Source organism: Podarcis erhardii (assembly GCF_964252035.2).
Source record: "Podarcis erhardii genome assembly, chromosome: 5".
NCBI lineage: Eukaryota > Metazoa > Chordata > Lepidosauria > Squamata > Lacertidae > Podarcis > Podarcis erhardii.
The window spans coordinates 92428055-92442961 of NC_138509.1; the positions used below are offsets into that span (position 1 = coordinate 92428055).

Consider the following 14907-nt stretch of genomic DNA (forward strand, 5'->3'; position numbering starts at 1 on the left):
TTATGCCCCTCCCCACAATGGTAACATTTTATAGCACTTTCATGACTCCTGTACAGTGTTGCCCCGCAAGACGAATGCCTCGCAAGACGAAAAACCCGCTAGACGAAAGGGTTTTCCGTTTTTCAAGGCGCTTCGCAAGACGAATTTCCCTATGGACTTGCTTCGCAAGACGAAAACATCTTGCGAGTCTTGCGATTTTTTTCGCTCCCCCCCCTTTTTCTAAGCCGCTAATAGCCGCTTTGCCGCTAAGCCGCTAATAGCGCTAATCTGCTAAGCCGCTAATAGGGTTGCTTCGCAAGACAAAAAAAACCGCAAGACGAAGAGACTCGCGGAACGGATTCTTTTCGTCTTGCGAGGCACCACTGTAATAGTAAAGCAGATACTATGCTACTCTTCACAAGTAGCAGTAATTGTTTTTCCTCTACGGAAATCATATCTATCAAAACACTTTTAGGGGTGGGAGGGAACTCTTTGGCAAGGTTGCTTCAGTGTTAAAATTGTGAGGCTAACCTGGTGTGCCTTTTCTTGGGCCCAAATGGCATGACCCCTGACAAACCCTTACAGTTGCCTGGAGACAGGATCTGCTCCCAGGGCCAGAGAAAGCTGAGGAGTCTCCATGTACCATTTTGGGAAGCTCCAAGCAGTGGCGAAACTGCATGCTCCACTGCCGGGGGTGAAGAGCAGGTGGGGGCGTGGCTGGTGCCCCAGGGGGCGTGGCGTGCACCCCAGGGGCGTGGTATGCCTCCTGCAAGGGTGTGGCGCGCGACCCGCAAGGGCATGGTGCACGTTCTGGGGGCGTGACGCACTGCCTGTGGGGTCGTGGCACCCAGTGCGTGAAGGGGGTAGGCGGCGCGTGTCCGGGGGGGGGGGTGCGCCACAATGGCACCCTACTGGAATAGTGGTGCCAGTTGCGGTCCGCTCCCTCCGCACTCCTGTTCTTCTGCCAGTGGCTCCATGTAATGTTGTGGGACTTACGAACCTGGGAGGCACTCCACCCTACTATGTCTTGCATGTATGATTATAAGAATGGCTTTTGTTTGGTTCTCTTGGTAAAGAGGCTTCAGGAGACTCGATGGGAAAGTGTTAAATGAGTCACCGCAGTGGAAGTGATGTTGCAAATCATATACACAGGATTTCACAATGCAATCATTGCATTCCAAAAATAGTTGCATGTCTTTACATTGCTCAAATCTATATCTAATCAAACTATCTGAATAATAAATGCTACCACCTGCATCCACCAAAACAAATTCCCATCACTCTGGCTACATGAGTCCATACTAGCTTTAGGACATGGGGAGTGGCACCTCCTTAATCAAAGCTGTGCTAGAATTTTATTTTGAGGCCTTTGTCCAGAAGGGTGTAAAAACTGGACTCCTTGGACCATTTTCTGTTCTGGCTCTCCCAGATCCACTCTGGCCTAAGACAGAGATGTGTATATGTTTCTGTATGTGTGAAAGATAGAGAAAAAGAGATTATTCTTATTAGGGATAGGACACAATTAAAGAAATTTTAGTTGTTTAATTTATTAATTTAATTATATTTGCATATGAGTAAAAACAACCATAGTTTGAAGCAAAAAGCATACACCCTTAGTTTATAGATGAGACAAGATAGAATGGAAGCATTCACTGTTGTATGAGAGAAGGGAAAATGCTTTTTTGAAGATGGAAACCTGAAAAAATATGGTAAAACTCTGCGTCCTCCTTAAAGGTCGTAGCCCTATATATATGTAACTGCTCTTGTCTAAGCAGAAAGGCAAGTTATGAATATAGAAATAACAACATAATAGTGTCAGTTTTCAAGTGCACACAAGTGAATACACAACACAAACAGTTTACAATTGTAGTTGCCACAATCAAATAAGTAGGCAGAAGCAGAGCGTTCCATTATCTACAACCTTTCCACTCGCTGCTGCACAGATCTTTAAATGAAGTGGTTTAGATTCGTTCATAGCTTGAGGTGCGCCTTTTTCTGTAAATCGCACAGGTGGCAAAGACAATGACAAATAATCCTGCGAGACTGAGGCCCACGGTAACTGGAATTAATCTCTTGTTTCTGTCAAGAGCACATTCTTCCTCTGCAATAAAAATCAGGATGTTATGGCATATTACACAATTATCATATGCTTTCATCAGTTTCTTGCTCAGTAAAATACAGCTACTGATAATTATACAAAAACCCACGAGCACTGTCTGTAGAGCTGCCATTTTGGTCAGTTTTAATTTCTTGATGCATAGCATATCCTCTCCCCAATGCTCATGGAAGGCAACTTTTTTTAAAAAAGTTACTTGTTGTGAGGTAGGTTGGAACTTTTCCTAGCTTTAATGAGGGATTGAGCCATCAATCTATAGTCCATTTCAAACCATTATATTGGGCATGGCAGGGCTGCAAACTGGGATTTCTGTGGATCAGGCACTGGGAATTACAGTTCATTTTGGCTAGGAATTTACAAGAGACTCAGAATCCTCTTGGCCTGGGAAGTCAGATGATGCTGGCAGGCCAGTCTGGTTCAATGGAGAGCTTTAAAACTTTTTTCAGTCTGGCAGTGCCGGATTTAGGGAGGATGGGCAGTTCCTTTGCACAGGGCGCTGAGCCGAGGGGGCGCAAAATTGAGAAGATTCATAACTGAGAAGGTCCATTGGGGGACGCCAGATTTTGGCCTCACACAGGGCATTATATTATGAAAGATTACCAAAGTCTGCCCCTGAATCTTGTCAGTGTGGGGAGACAGCTTGGGTCTCTCTCTGCACATCTAGATGTATGCTTTCCCTCTACCTGAATGCCTTACATATTGGTTCCTCTTATCTGATACTAAATACTTTAATTGACAGTCGCTCCCCAATCCATTTGGGAGAAGCTATGGCCCAGGGGTTGACCTTTCTGGGTTCAATCCCTGGCATCCCCAGTTAAAAGGATGTCAGTAAGCAAGAGTGGAGGGGAAGACTCTTTGGACTGAAACTCCTCTGCCAAGTCTTCACATGTCTACAATATTGTGCCACGAACCCCACCCTGAGCAACAGCCTGGACTCTGACTGCAACAAGGAACGGTCATTGAGGTAGCTGGACCAACAGTATTGGAGGCAGAGGTGTTCGGTGCAGGCCAAGACACCAGCATCATGGTCAGATCTGAGCTAGAGCTTGTCAATGATCACCGAATTGAAATCTCATGAGTCAGTCATCTCTGAGCCTGCACTTCCCCAAAGAACTATCCACCCCCACATCACTGAGAATAATGCACAAGTATGTGAAAATAACAAACACAATTCATTACATGAATTGCAAAGATGTATGTTGGGCAAAGCTGCGTAATAGTGTGAATGTGCCGAGATACGCACACTAGAATGTTGATGAATTTTCAGGAGGACTAAACGGAAATTTACAAGCTGAGTGCAGAAATGTGAACTGAACATTTCCTATCAGCCATCGTGTGGGTATGAGGATCTGGATCCCACCTTCTTGGTCCTCACTTGTTCAACTGAAGGTGTGGGTTATGCTTATAAATTGCAACGTGTGAATGGCACATCTCTCTGTGCAGCTGGGAATCCCACACATAAAAGGCAGGGTCACAGATTGCACCCACAGTTGCATGCATACTGGTTTTGTTCAGACCATTGGCCGAAGGTACATTGGCTGGGAATAGCAAGTGGAATCCCCTTTCATGCATTCAGGTTACCTGCAATCCCCATGCAATTGTCAATTGCCGTGGGAAGGAGCTGCCATCTGCCACAGTCTCACGGGTTGCTATGTGCTTGCTGGTGAAATGAACAAACTAGCTATTCCAGTTAAGCTACAAATGAAAGCAAGGAATACTACCTGAGCCTGCATTTCATATGTTTTTTGAGAGAAAGTCCTTGATAATAACTTGAAACTGAACCATGCTTCACACAATGTTGATTGCAACAGGAGTGTCTAGCTGTTTAAAAAACATGCTACTGGCCTGGACTTGCTCACAGTGGTGTGTTTAAATCAACTGAACGAGGAGTGCCTCAACACAGGTCCAGTGACAAGCACTGCTACCAACCTTTCCCAAACTGGTTGCCAACGATATTAAAGGCTTGAAGTTGAGAGCTGGAAAGCAGGAGTTGAAGGTTGTCGGACATCTCTATGGTTTGCATGCTGAGGCACTTGAAGCAATTCCCTAAAGGCACTGAAAAGAGCTGGTCGCTTTTAATTCCACTGTACAGCACACCTGAAGAATACAGAAATAAAAAGAAACGACAAATGGTGCTGTTGGAGGCAAAATCTTTCCTTGAATGAAGGGTCACCAACTGATGTGCAGAAGGCGCTGCATAGCTTGAGCTGTGATCTTATAACTCAGGATTTCCCAAACTTGGGTCTCCAGCTGGTTTTAGACTACAGTTCACATCATCCCCGACCACTGCTCCTACTAGCTAGGAATGGTGGGAGTTGCAGTCCAAAAACAGCTGTTGACTTAAGTTTGGGAAACCCCGCTATAGATCAAGCATGTTCCCCTGTTCGGTTTGCTGTTAGGTATGCTGCTTAGAGGATGGATTGCAGGCATAGCTGTCGACCTTCCCTTTTTTTGCGGGAAATTCCCTTATTCCAGCGCCATTTCCCGCTGCTTTCCGCTGCTATCCTGGATTGTTAGATATCCCGTAGACTGGCCCCAGGACAGGTGAGGCTGCTGATCCCTTATTTTCAAATCTGAAAGTTGACAGCTATGATTGCAGGCAGTTCAAATGCAAACACTAAGACCTCAGATCTGTTCAGGGGCTGAGATAACCCCCATGAGCGACCCAAAGCCACCATACAAATCCTCATTATCATAAGACTGTTTACCTGCCAACTGGCCAGCCAGTCTGCCACCCGTTTCTACTTAGAACTGGATGCCTGATGGTGTAAGGCAAATATGTTCCACATACGGCAGGCTACAGGTCCATCCATCTCCTCCAGTCCCAGAACTGTTTCCATAGCACTAGTTCCACCTGACCACAGCAGACAAGACAGTGAGGACCCTCCACCGGCTCTGCTAAGACCAGCTTTCTCTTGGTTCCTCTTCTGGAGCTGTCTCCTATAATGCCTGTTCCACCTGGTCATTAGACATTTGTGCAAATTTCTGCAGAACTAGAGTCAAACTAGCTCTGCGCACACACTATACATTTAAAGCACATGACTTCTGAGAACTGGTTTCTTAAGGGTACTGGGGATTATAGCTTTGTGAGAGGTATACTACAGTTCCCAGGATTGGAGGGGGGTTTCATGTGTTGCTATTATTCAGCTGACTCTTATTCAGGAAAAGAACAGCCTGCTACAATTCTAATTTCTGCAGAGAGTCGGCTTCTTTGAAGTCAGTACTTTAAGAAGTACTCAAAATGTATGCTCAAGTTCCACTGACTTTGAGTACACCTAAGGTGACCATGAGTGCATTTTTTTATCCTCATAAAATAAGCCTCAGAAGTGCAATCCAGAAAAAGTGCAGTGTGGTGGCAAGAAGGAAAGTCTTGACCCAGGAATCCTTAAATGCAATCTCACTTCTCCCACAAACTCATTACATACATAATGCAAGGTACGCAGCTTCAGCCCGCTCCACCGTCTAAGAGGGTGCCTCTTGCCTCCACCCAAAAAACTACATTTATACATTTTTAAGGCATTTATAAAATCTTTTGAGCGCTGGTGTATTTTTTCCTGAAATCCTCATCATGTTATTGAGCTGTGTAAAATTTCAAAGAGATCTGATCATTGGTTATGGAGGAAAAATAAAATAAAATGTACACAAGGCCGAGGATCTCAAGAGGGGCAGAAACACAGATTTCATGAAACTTTGAAGTGCTATAAAATCAAAACCGTTTGTGATAGAGGGGAAAAAATTAAGTGTCTTTCAACCATAAGGGAAGGGTGTACACCAAGTTTCATCAAAATCCAAGATGGTGGGTGGCATGGCCATGTTGAACTGACGTGGAATGACCCACACAGCAGAAGGGTCAATGCAGGAGGAAGTAGTTACATGTTACCAGTCTCTGCAGCCCCAGCAGTGGTGGAGCATGTTTAGCTGGTGCCTGGGGTGGGTGAGCAGGGCACGGAGGGCTAAGGGATCCTATATTGCCAGCCCAGCTCCCACCGTATCATCTCAGCCTTGCAAAGTGGCTTGGGGAGGGTGGCTTACAAAGGACACAGCAGCCATACACTCTTTGATCCTAGCTTTGCAAAGTGGCACAGGGCTGGTAGGGTGGCGTGAGCAGCACCCCCCAGAAAAATGCGCCCAGGGCCATCACCCTGGCAGCCCCTGCCCATGCTATGCTCCTGAGCCACAGCAGGCGTTGTGATCCTCTAGTGGTTTAACTTCACCCCCAGAGGCACACTCCATTGTCTCTCAAGACAGATGCATGTCAGCAGCTGGATAAAATTTAGCCGAATACCACCCAATATAATTTTTTGGGGGGGGGCGGAGCATAATATTAGGGAAAATTGCTTGGAAATATGTGTTCAGTTTAGTGCACAAAAATGTGTATATTAAGAGAAATGTAAGCAAATTGCATGCAAATTTTCATGATTTATTTAAAAAAAAAAATGCAAATTGATTTGGAAACATGTCAAACTGAAGGCTAGAGAAAATAGAAGCTGAGAGAAAATGAAACTGAAAGCTTGATTCTTCCCCAGCACATCTTAAATCAATGCACACAGTAAAGTGCTGAAAAGACAACTTCCTTTACATGCTACTCAAATGCCAGCTATGAGTTTTGGTGGCTCTGCGTGACCCATTGCCTTGACTCTTAAGAGAAGCTTCAAGATTTCGTAATTGTTCAAAGGCAGGGGAAGAATCACCATGTCACTTACCCTCAGATGGTACAGTTAAAGAAGCTTCAATCACACTGACATAGTACACTTCTCCACTCTGGGGAAGAAAAAAAGAAAGGTGGGGGAGGAAGGAAGCAAGCATAGTTTTATTCAATATCACTGCTTACAATTTAGAAAACACAAGAAGATGCATAGAAGGTTCATGACCAAGGGCAGATAGAGGGAGTTCAGTGGAAACCAACTAAAACCTTTTCCTATTTTTTTCAGGCCACATATCCTCCTCTAATACAACAGAAGGGAGCTTTCTTTTGTGCTAGCTGCTTGCGAAGTGTATTTGCCCTTCATAGAGGACTGGAGTGTTCGATTCATGCTCTGTAGTTGGGAAGTACGATGTACATGTCTGTAAAAGCAGTTCCTTGATCCACATGGTACCTGCAGCAGGGATGTAGCCATGCTCCTCGGGCACTTTAGAGCAAAACATTTAGAACTGGAACCTTTGCCCATATAATAACAAAGCCTCCAAGTCAGTGCTGGCCCTACCATTAGGTAAAGCAAGGGGAAATGCTTCAGACACCCGGCAAATTTGGTATTTCTTGTGACATCCAAGAGGTTCCAGGGTACAAGAGGGGTAAGCACTCTCCTGAGGACTCCAGGGTACATCAGAATATTTTTCATTTAGCAATGTTTATTACCAAGGCCAACTGTTGCAACCTTCCTCATGGGGAATCTTCTGAGGGCCACATTTCAGTGGCGGGTGAGGCCAGAGGCAACGGATATGACTCTTAACCTACGTGCAGTAGGCTACTCTGAGCCACAGAAAAGCCTGACCTTTCTACCACACACTGTCTCCCCATCCTCCATCCTTGCCAAGGCGAAAGCAGTCAGAGGGCATGGCTGGTGAGGGAAGTGGCCCGGGGAAAGTCCCAAGGGCCCAACAGAGCGCTGGAAGGCTGGCTGTATTTGGTTCCCAGGCCTGAAGTTCCCCATTCCTGTTCTGGAAGCTTCCTGAAAGCCATTTCTGAGCATTCCCAAAGCAGGCTAGACACTTTCATTTTTTCTCTCTGGCTGTGTCTACACTGTAACTTTAAAACACATTTGAAGCACGTTCTTTACCTCAAAGAATTCTAAGCACTGCTGTTTTCATACCCACCAAGTGTCCCGGAAAAAGTTTTTATTTTTATTTATACTCCACCCATCTGGGTTTCCCCAGCCAAAGTGACCTCATGCGTTCTTGTCCCCACTCCAAAAGGGCCTTTTGGGCACCTTGCAAGATGGCACCCCCCAAAAGTGTTTTTTTCAGGGTGAGATTGCCACGCAGCTTAAGTAACTCCCTTGGAATGTGCCCTGGGAGACGTGCATCCTGGTTTTTGATCTGAAAAAGTTCGGCAGCATGAGTTTTCCCCTCATAGAGTTATAGTTCCCAACAATGCTTAATAAACATGAGGGGGGGAAATGTGCTTCAAATACGCTTTAAAGGTATAGCATGTACACAGCTTCTCCCTCCCACACACTTCACAATCCAATTTGTGTAGCACACAACACCTGATCTCAGGTTATGCATGTGTCATATTAATGGAAGGCACACTTTGTACAAAACCACATCTAACTGATCAGAATAAGGCCTCTGTAATAGTTTCTGAAAGGCAAACACACACACACACACACTGGGAATCTGGCAGCCGAATTCATGCCTGCAAATATTTCAAAGAGCAGGTTCAAACTCAACAGCCTCTGAATGCTTATCTTAAAGAGAAGGCTGTATTGTGCAATGCTGCACCAATAGTTGTGTTGCTTCTGGAGGGTGTTGCTTGGGGTGGCCAACTCAAAATTTTACCTCGGCATCTTCACTGAAGCCACTCTGTGATGTGGCTCTCAACGACACAACAGTTTCTAAGGCTCTTACTTCAGTTAAACAACACCGCTCTCTTTAGAGCAGCCAGAGCAAACACTTAAAATTGGGTCTTTGTTTGACAACTAGGGTGTTGGTTTGGTTTGGCAAAGGGCCCTTCCAAACGAGGAGTTCTCACATGTCCCCTGTTGAGAAAACAGAGCACACACATCCCCTGACATGTTTAACGGGCAGTTGTACAACAATAAACATCCCTCTTGCTTCTTTCATCCCAATTTGCCTGCAGGGTATTTACATAGCTTCTCGTGAATCATTTGCTTACCCCATATTTCTCAATGCATTTTCCTACTTAAGCTGCATTTCCATTTCTTTGCTTTGCTTTTGAAGTGGATTTGCTGCTCCAGTGTGGCCGAGAAAGCTTTTTAATCCACTTTAAATGCACAAACCAGAAGTTATTAGTAGGCCAACGTTAAAAACTTCCCGAAAAAATAAGGGTGAGCATGTGTAGAAACTAGCCTACTGAACTAAGGTAAAATTCATGCTCGACCACTGAAACCGAGCCAAAGCCAAATGTCAAATCACTTTCTTCAAGGAAAATTCCCAACGTTCTGGGATCCTCTCCTCACTCCCCTCAAAACAACATCTGGTGAAATGCTTACCTTGGTGAAAGTAAAACGTATGAAGCCACCTTCAAATGAGATTCTCAGAGTGGACACCCAAACCCCACACATTCCAACTGTACGCGTGGTGTTTGGGTTGATATTGAAGTATTCTAGGTTGTTCTGTAAAAGGGAAACGGCGCATGAATCCCAACACAGCCCGACACATGCTTTCTTTCTAAAACAGGGGTGGCTAACCTGTGCACCTGCCCACCCACTCAAATGTTGGGGGGCTCTCAAGTCCCATCAGTCCCACCCAGCACAGCCAATGGTCAGGGATGATGACAGTTATAGTCCCTTGCTAACTATTAGAAGTCCTATCTATTTCAACGACACTTGCTTCCAGCAGCACCTCTAGGAGCCTTTTCTTATACCCATCACATAGCTCAGGTTGGAATGGTTCTTGCACAGTCCCTTCTTAACACTCCCCATCTGAGTGGGCTGGCGCTGCTGGTCATTAATGGGGACGAAGAAGTGAGCTACAGGTTCACACACACCCCTTTCCCAATACCTCCTCCACATACCTCCCTTGTCCTGATTTAGTGCTATGTCCGACCAATAACTTACGTCAGAGTTTGGTCACATCCGCAGCATTCACTGGCTGCCAATCAGCTATGGAGCTTAATTCAAGATACTTCTTTTGGTATATGAAACCCAATACAGCCTGGCACCAGAACACCTGAAAGGTTGTCTCACCCCTCAGGTACCTAGTTATATACCTGGTCACTGCACTCTACAGGTGAGGGCACCTTGAAGATACCCTCTTGCCAGGAGGTCCACTGCACACAGTATAGGAACCATCCCTTCAAAGTTGTGGCATCTATCCTATGGAATCCCCTCCCCATGAATATTAGGCACTGTCTTTGTTGTCCTTCCTCTTTCACCAAGATTTTTTAAGTTGAGATCATTCCCAGTCTGCATCTGCACTGGAATTGCTTTTAAGATCTTTTAATTGTTTGTTTGCTGCCCTGGGCTCCTGGGGTATGAACTGAATCAATTCAAATACATTTAAAGCACATAGCTTCCTCCAAAAGAGTCCTGGGTGATGGGAATTGTAGCGCTGTGAGGTGTAAACTACAGTTCCTGTAATTATTTGGGGGGGGGGGAAGGCATGTATCACTAAGTAGCAGTAAGTCACTTGTTCCATTAGCGCAAGGGTTCTTGCAATGAATCTCCTCCATCTCTCCCCCCCCCCCGCTCACCCCCTGAATCTGCTCTGGGGGTTCATGCCCTCCCATCAGATGTCAAGGAGATGAGTAATTAAATAACCTTTAGAAGAAGACATCTGAAGGCAGCCCTGTATAGGTAAGCTTTTTAATGTTTAATGTTTTATTATGTTTTTATATATCTTGGAAGCTGCCCAGAGTGGCTGGGGCAACCCAGTCAGATGGGCAGGGTACAATTAAGAAATTAGTAGTAGTTGTTGTTAAGGCAAAGGGAGAAGTTCCATTGCATGAACAGTAATCCTTGCGCTGACTGCATGGCGGCAAGAGATACTACCCATGCTATAGATGCAAACCTAAGGCTTTTCTGAAACAGCTTTTGGAACTCAGAATCACAATTCCTGGAATTAACTGATTGTTTTGATCTTTTGAATGAAAAAAAAAAACATGGGGGGGAATAATGGGAAAGGGGGAAGCTGCAGCTTACTGTTTTTCCATTTTTAGCTATCATTGTCAAACCAACTGATGCTTTAATACACTCAGCAGTTCCATTAAAAACACTGTAAGCCCCCGTTGTAGCTGGCGATGGTTTGGGTGTGAGGGTTGGCCCAACTGGGGCTGTTGGCTCAGGAACAGTGGCTTTATGCCCAGATGACATCTTGCTGTGGGCTGTACTGTTTGCTCTTGGCGTTCCGGCTGGCACATGTTGTGTGATGCACTTGTCACTTGTTCTAGCTACAGTCTTCTTTGCATTTCCTGCCTTCGCTGGTAAAGCAGGAGCTGCAGTGTTCCAGCTGTTTGGGGCTGCAGGTTGTGAAGCTGTCCTCTGATCAGCTGCTGTCGTTTTTACAGCTCCGTGGATTCCAGCTTCATCAGTTTGCGTTTCAGATAGCACAGCTCTGCTCCTGGCAACAACTGTAGTTTTAGTCACTCTGCGACTTGCAGCTTGACTGGTTGGACTTGTGGGGTTTGCAGCTGCCTCTAGAGGAGTGGCTGCTGTGTTTGCCTGTTTGTGGACTGAAACTTGTTTGGCTGGTGGTATAGAATCTGCTTTTACCATCTTAGTATCTTCAGGTAATGCTGACACTGACTGGGTTCTCTGGGTAGCCCCTTGTACAGATTGCTTGCCTATCTGTGTGACTGAAAATTCTGAATGACTGTATGGAAGAGTCGTGATCGTTTGATTGGCTCTCTGCAAGACTGAAATGGGCTGTGGAGTTGCTTCAACCTGCACCTCTCCACTGCAGGATAAAATAGCTGCAAACAAGCAGAGAGTAAGTTTAATCTCGTTTCCAAAAATCCCTTCCATTCTAAGCATCTCTCAGCTCGAGTCATGTCTCTGAAAAGACAGAGACATGGGAAGTGAGTAGGGCTGGGCGATATATCATCCGAAACCAGTCTCAAGTCCATATCATGATATCGGTTTCATAATTTTTGACCTGGCAATATATTGCAAATTATGATGTACGTTTGTGCACGTGTGCTATGCAACCATCACCACGTGGGAAAAACCGTGAAGCCAGCCAATGCCTTTGCATAGCTTCATCCTTATTTCAGCTATTGTGATATATAGCTGGTAATACATCACAAAATTGAAAAGTAGCTCTATCTTTACTTCAGACGTCGTGCTATATAGTACATTGCAATGTTTAGCTGGGGATATATCGTGATGTTGAAAACCAGATATCGCCCAGACCTAGCAGTGATGACCTGTACACCTTTCCTCCTCAAATGCGTTGCTCTTAGGGCTCATCCACATTTCCCACTTGCCCCATGCCTAGAAAGTCCAATAGGTTTCCGACTTTCTAGGCATGGGTCTGAGTGGCTTTTCATTTGTCCCACCAATCTGCAGATAAAGCCATTGATGTTTGTTCCAATGCAACGGTGAACAGCAGGTTTCCCCAGGAGAAAGCAATGGGGCAAGCAGAAGTATGTATGAGTCCTGTCTGTCTCAAGGGAAATAGACACATTTATCTATGAAACCTAATATCACTCCCCACATAAGGAACTTGCAGCCCTGCAAAGGATCTGCTGATAGGTAGAAGAAAACTGACTCCAGGAGGCAAAAGATGCACATGTACAGTACTTAACTCTTCCACTAAAATCAATAGGACTGGAAAGTAGTTAGCTTAGGTTGGATCAAGCATTTTTATCAACAACGTTCTGCTGATTGAACTCAGGACCATAAACACCTCGGCATTTCCAATGTTTAAGTAGAATAAAATTGCCAGTTAGATCTAAAAAGAACTACTGTATTCTTTTCCCATGGAACCTTTTGTCATGGAGTCTGACAAAATGGGCAAGATTGCCTTGCAAATCCTATGCATCCATTCTTCTACATTTGATTTCTGGGATATTTCCACAGTATTTTGTAACCTTGCAGTAGCCTGATACTCTCTCTGTATTTATCTTTAACATGTGTATTTGGTACAAAACAGAAAACACAACTGAGGTGTGCTCATATTTAGGCTTCTTTAGTAGACCAAACCACCCAGAAACTTAGATTTTCTATCAAAAACACTGCAGTAAACAACCCCATGCAGCTACTTTCTAAAGCCTCTTTGTACATGCCTTGTTTAGGGCAGGGCTGGGGAACTTTGGTCCCTCCTGATGTTTCTGAACTACAGCTCCCACAAACCCCAGCCAGCATAGCCAAAGATTATGGAAGTTACAGTCCAACAACATCTGGAGAGTCAAAGCTTTGCCACACCTGATTCAGGGCTGCAAGGAAGGTTAATGGCAGAAAAGCTCAAAGGTGGTTGTGGGGAGTGGATCTTGTCACCAGATGACCCTGTACAGGCTTTCCCTAGTCCTGCATAACAAGCTGTACCTGTAGAAAACACTATCTCTCTTAACACAGCTATTAAAGGCAAAGAAGAGCTAGAGAGTCTGTTGCATCCCTGCAACAAAGCAACACACAATACAGTACAGTGATAACTGGGTATACTGATCTACTCACCGCCAGCTGCAACCAGGAGGAGTTCCACAAACAGGTTCTTCTCCCAGCTCATGGTGAAGGAATTAAAGAGTAATATTCACGGATCAGATGCCCCAAGGAACCTTTGTACGTGTTGCTTCTTCTTTCTTCTTCTTCTTCTTCCCTACAACCAGCCTAGCATGCCTCCTCTGGGAGACAAGAAGTTTGTTGTTCTCTTGCAAAAAGCTCCGAGCAAAGGGGAAGTCCAGCACAAGAACTGGAATGTTACATGCAAAGCAAGAATGGATTGTGGGGAAGCATCCTTGAACCATTGAGAAAGTGCTTGAAGAACATTGGTGGAGCTGAAAGTGGAAGCAAGATTAGCATTGTTCTCCGCCCAGTGCATTTTAATTCTCCCTGACGTGCCTTGGGCTGCATTCACATCATGCATTTAAAACACTGTGATAGCACTTTAAACAGTCCTGACCTACCTACAAGAATCATGGGAGCTGTAGTTCACTAGGAGTGCTGAAAGTTGTTTGTTAGAACAGTGTTCCCCAACCATGGGCCTCCAGCTGTTTTTGGACTACAACTCCCATCATCCCTCCCTAGCAAGACCAGTAGTCAAGGATGATGGGAATTATAGTCCAAAAACAGCTGGAGGCCCAAGGTTGGGGAACACTGTGTTAGAAGACCCCTTTTCCACTCACAGAACTACAGTTCCCAGAGTCCCATGGGAAGAGGGATTGACTGCAATCAGTTGTAGCTCTGTGAGGGGAATAGCGGGGTCTCCTCATAGCTCTTAGCACACTTAATGAACTACAACTCCCAGAATTCTTTGGGGGAAAGCATGATTGTTTAAAGTGGTATTGCACACTTTATATTCAGCGACTTTTGCAATTGGGAGGAGGTCATCAGGAATGGAGTGGAAGAAGGCTAGACCTGTAGCTATTTTGGGGCGGGACTCAATCACATACTGGCAAATTCAGGTTGTGCAATGATAATTGACTGGGAGGTTTCGCACAACAAACTTCACCCCAAACACTGGGCCTTTTGTGATAAGGAGTTGGGAAAATGCACTGGGAAAATGGGGGGCAACACTTGTTTTGAAGTGACATCATCTAACCTCCTTGCAAACAGTGAGAATGAATGCTAATTAAATAGCCAATATTGTCTAATCTCCCACTAAACAAAGCAGGAAAAATTCTCAATAAACAGGTCATCTGGAAGCACCCTAAGTCATGATGACTACATGGCACTCCAAGTTACAAACTCTGTGACACAAAGATGCCTGCAAATGTGACATGAAGGTGGGCAGCATTAATCCCACTATATGGGAATCCCCTGCAGACGACTGCAGTGCCTGGAGACAGACAGGTCATGCATCCCATAGCAGTGACGAGAGGAGGAATGATGGAGGAGTGCAGAGAGAAGAAACGCCCTGGTGCATCTGCAGCAGCCCAACTGGACACCTTCATCTGCCCCAGCTGCAACAAAACATGTCTCTCCTGTATCGGTCTCTACAGCCACAGCAGGCGCTGTAACTCTCCAGCAGTTTGA

General features: G+C 45.2%; 1 protein-coding gene and 1 long non-coding RNA gene across 4 annotated transcripts in view; one reads left to right on the forward strand and one right to left on the reverse strand.

The window, feature by feature from the left end:
• The window catches only part of LOC309342385, a 37385-nt gene that overhangs the window by 3667 nt on the left and 18811 nt on the right, over positions 1-14907 (forward strand). The window lies entirely within an intron of this gene.
• LAMP3 (lysosomal associated membrane protein 3) lies at positions 1507-13739 on the reverse strand. The gene is made up of 6 exons (XM_081862674.1): positions 13390-13739; positions 10918-11687; positions 9268-9390; positions 6799-6856; positions 4025-4192; positions 1507-2080 (listed from the first exon to the last, which is right to left on the reverse strand). Exons 1-6 carry the CDS (start codon positions 13439-13441, stop codon positions 1941-1943), a joined length of 1311 nt encoding a protein of 436 aa, XP_081718800.1. The 5' UTR covers positions 13442-13739; the 3' UTR covers positions 1507-1940.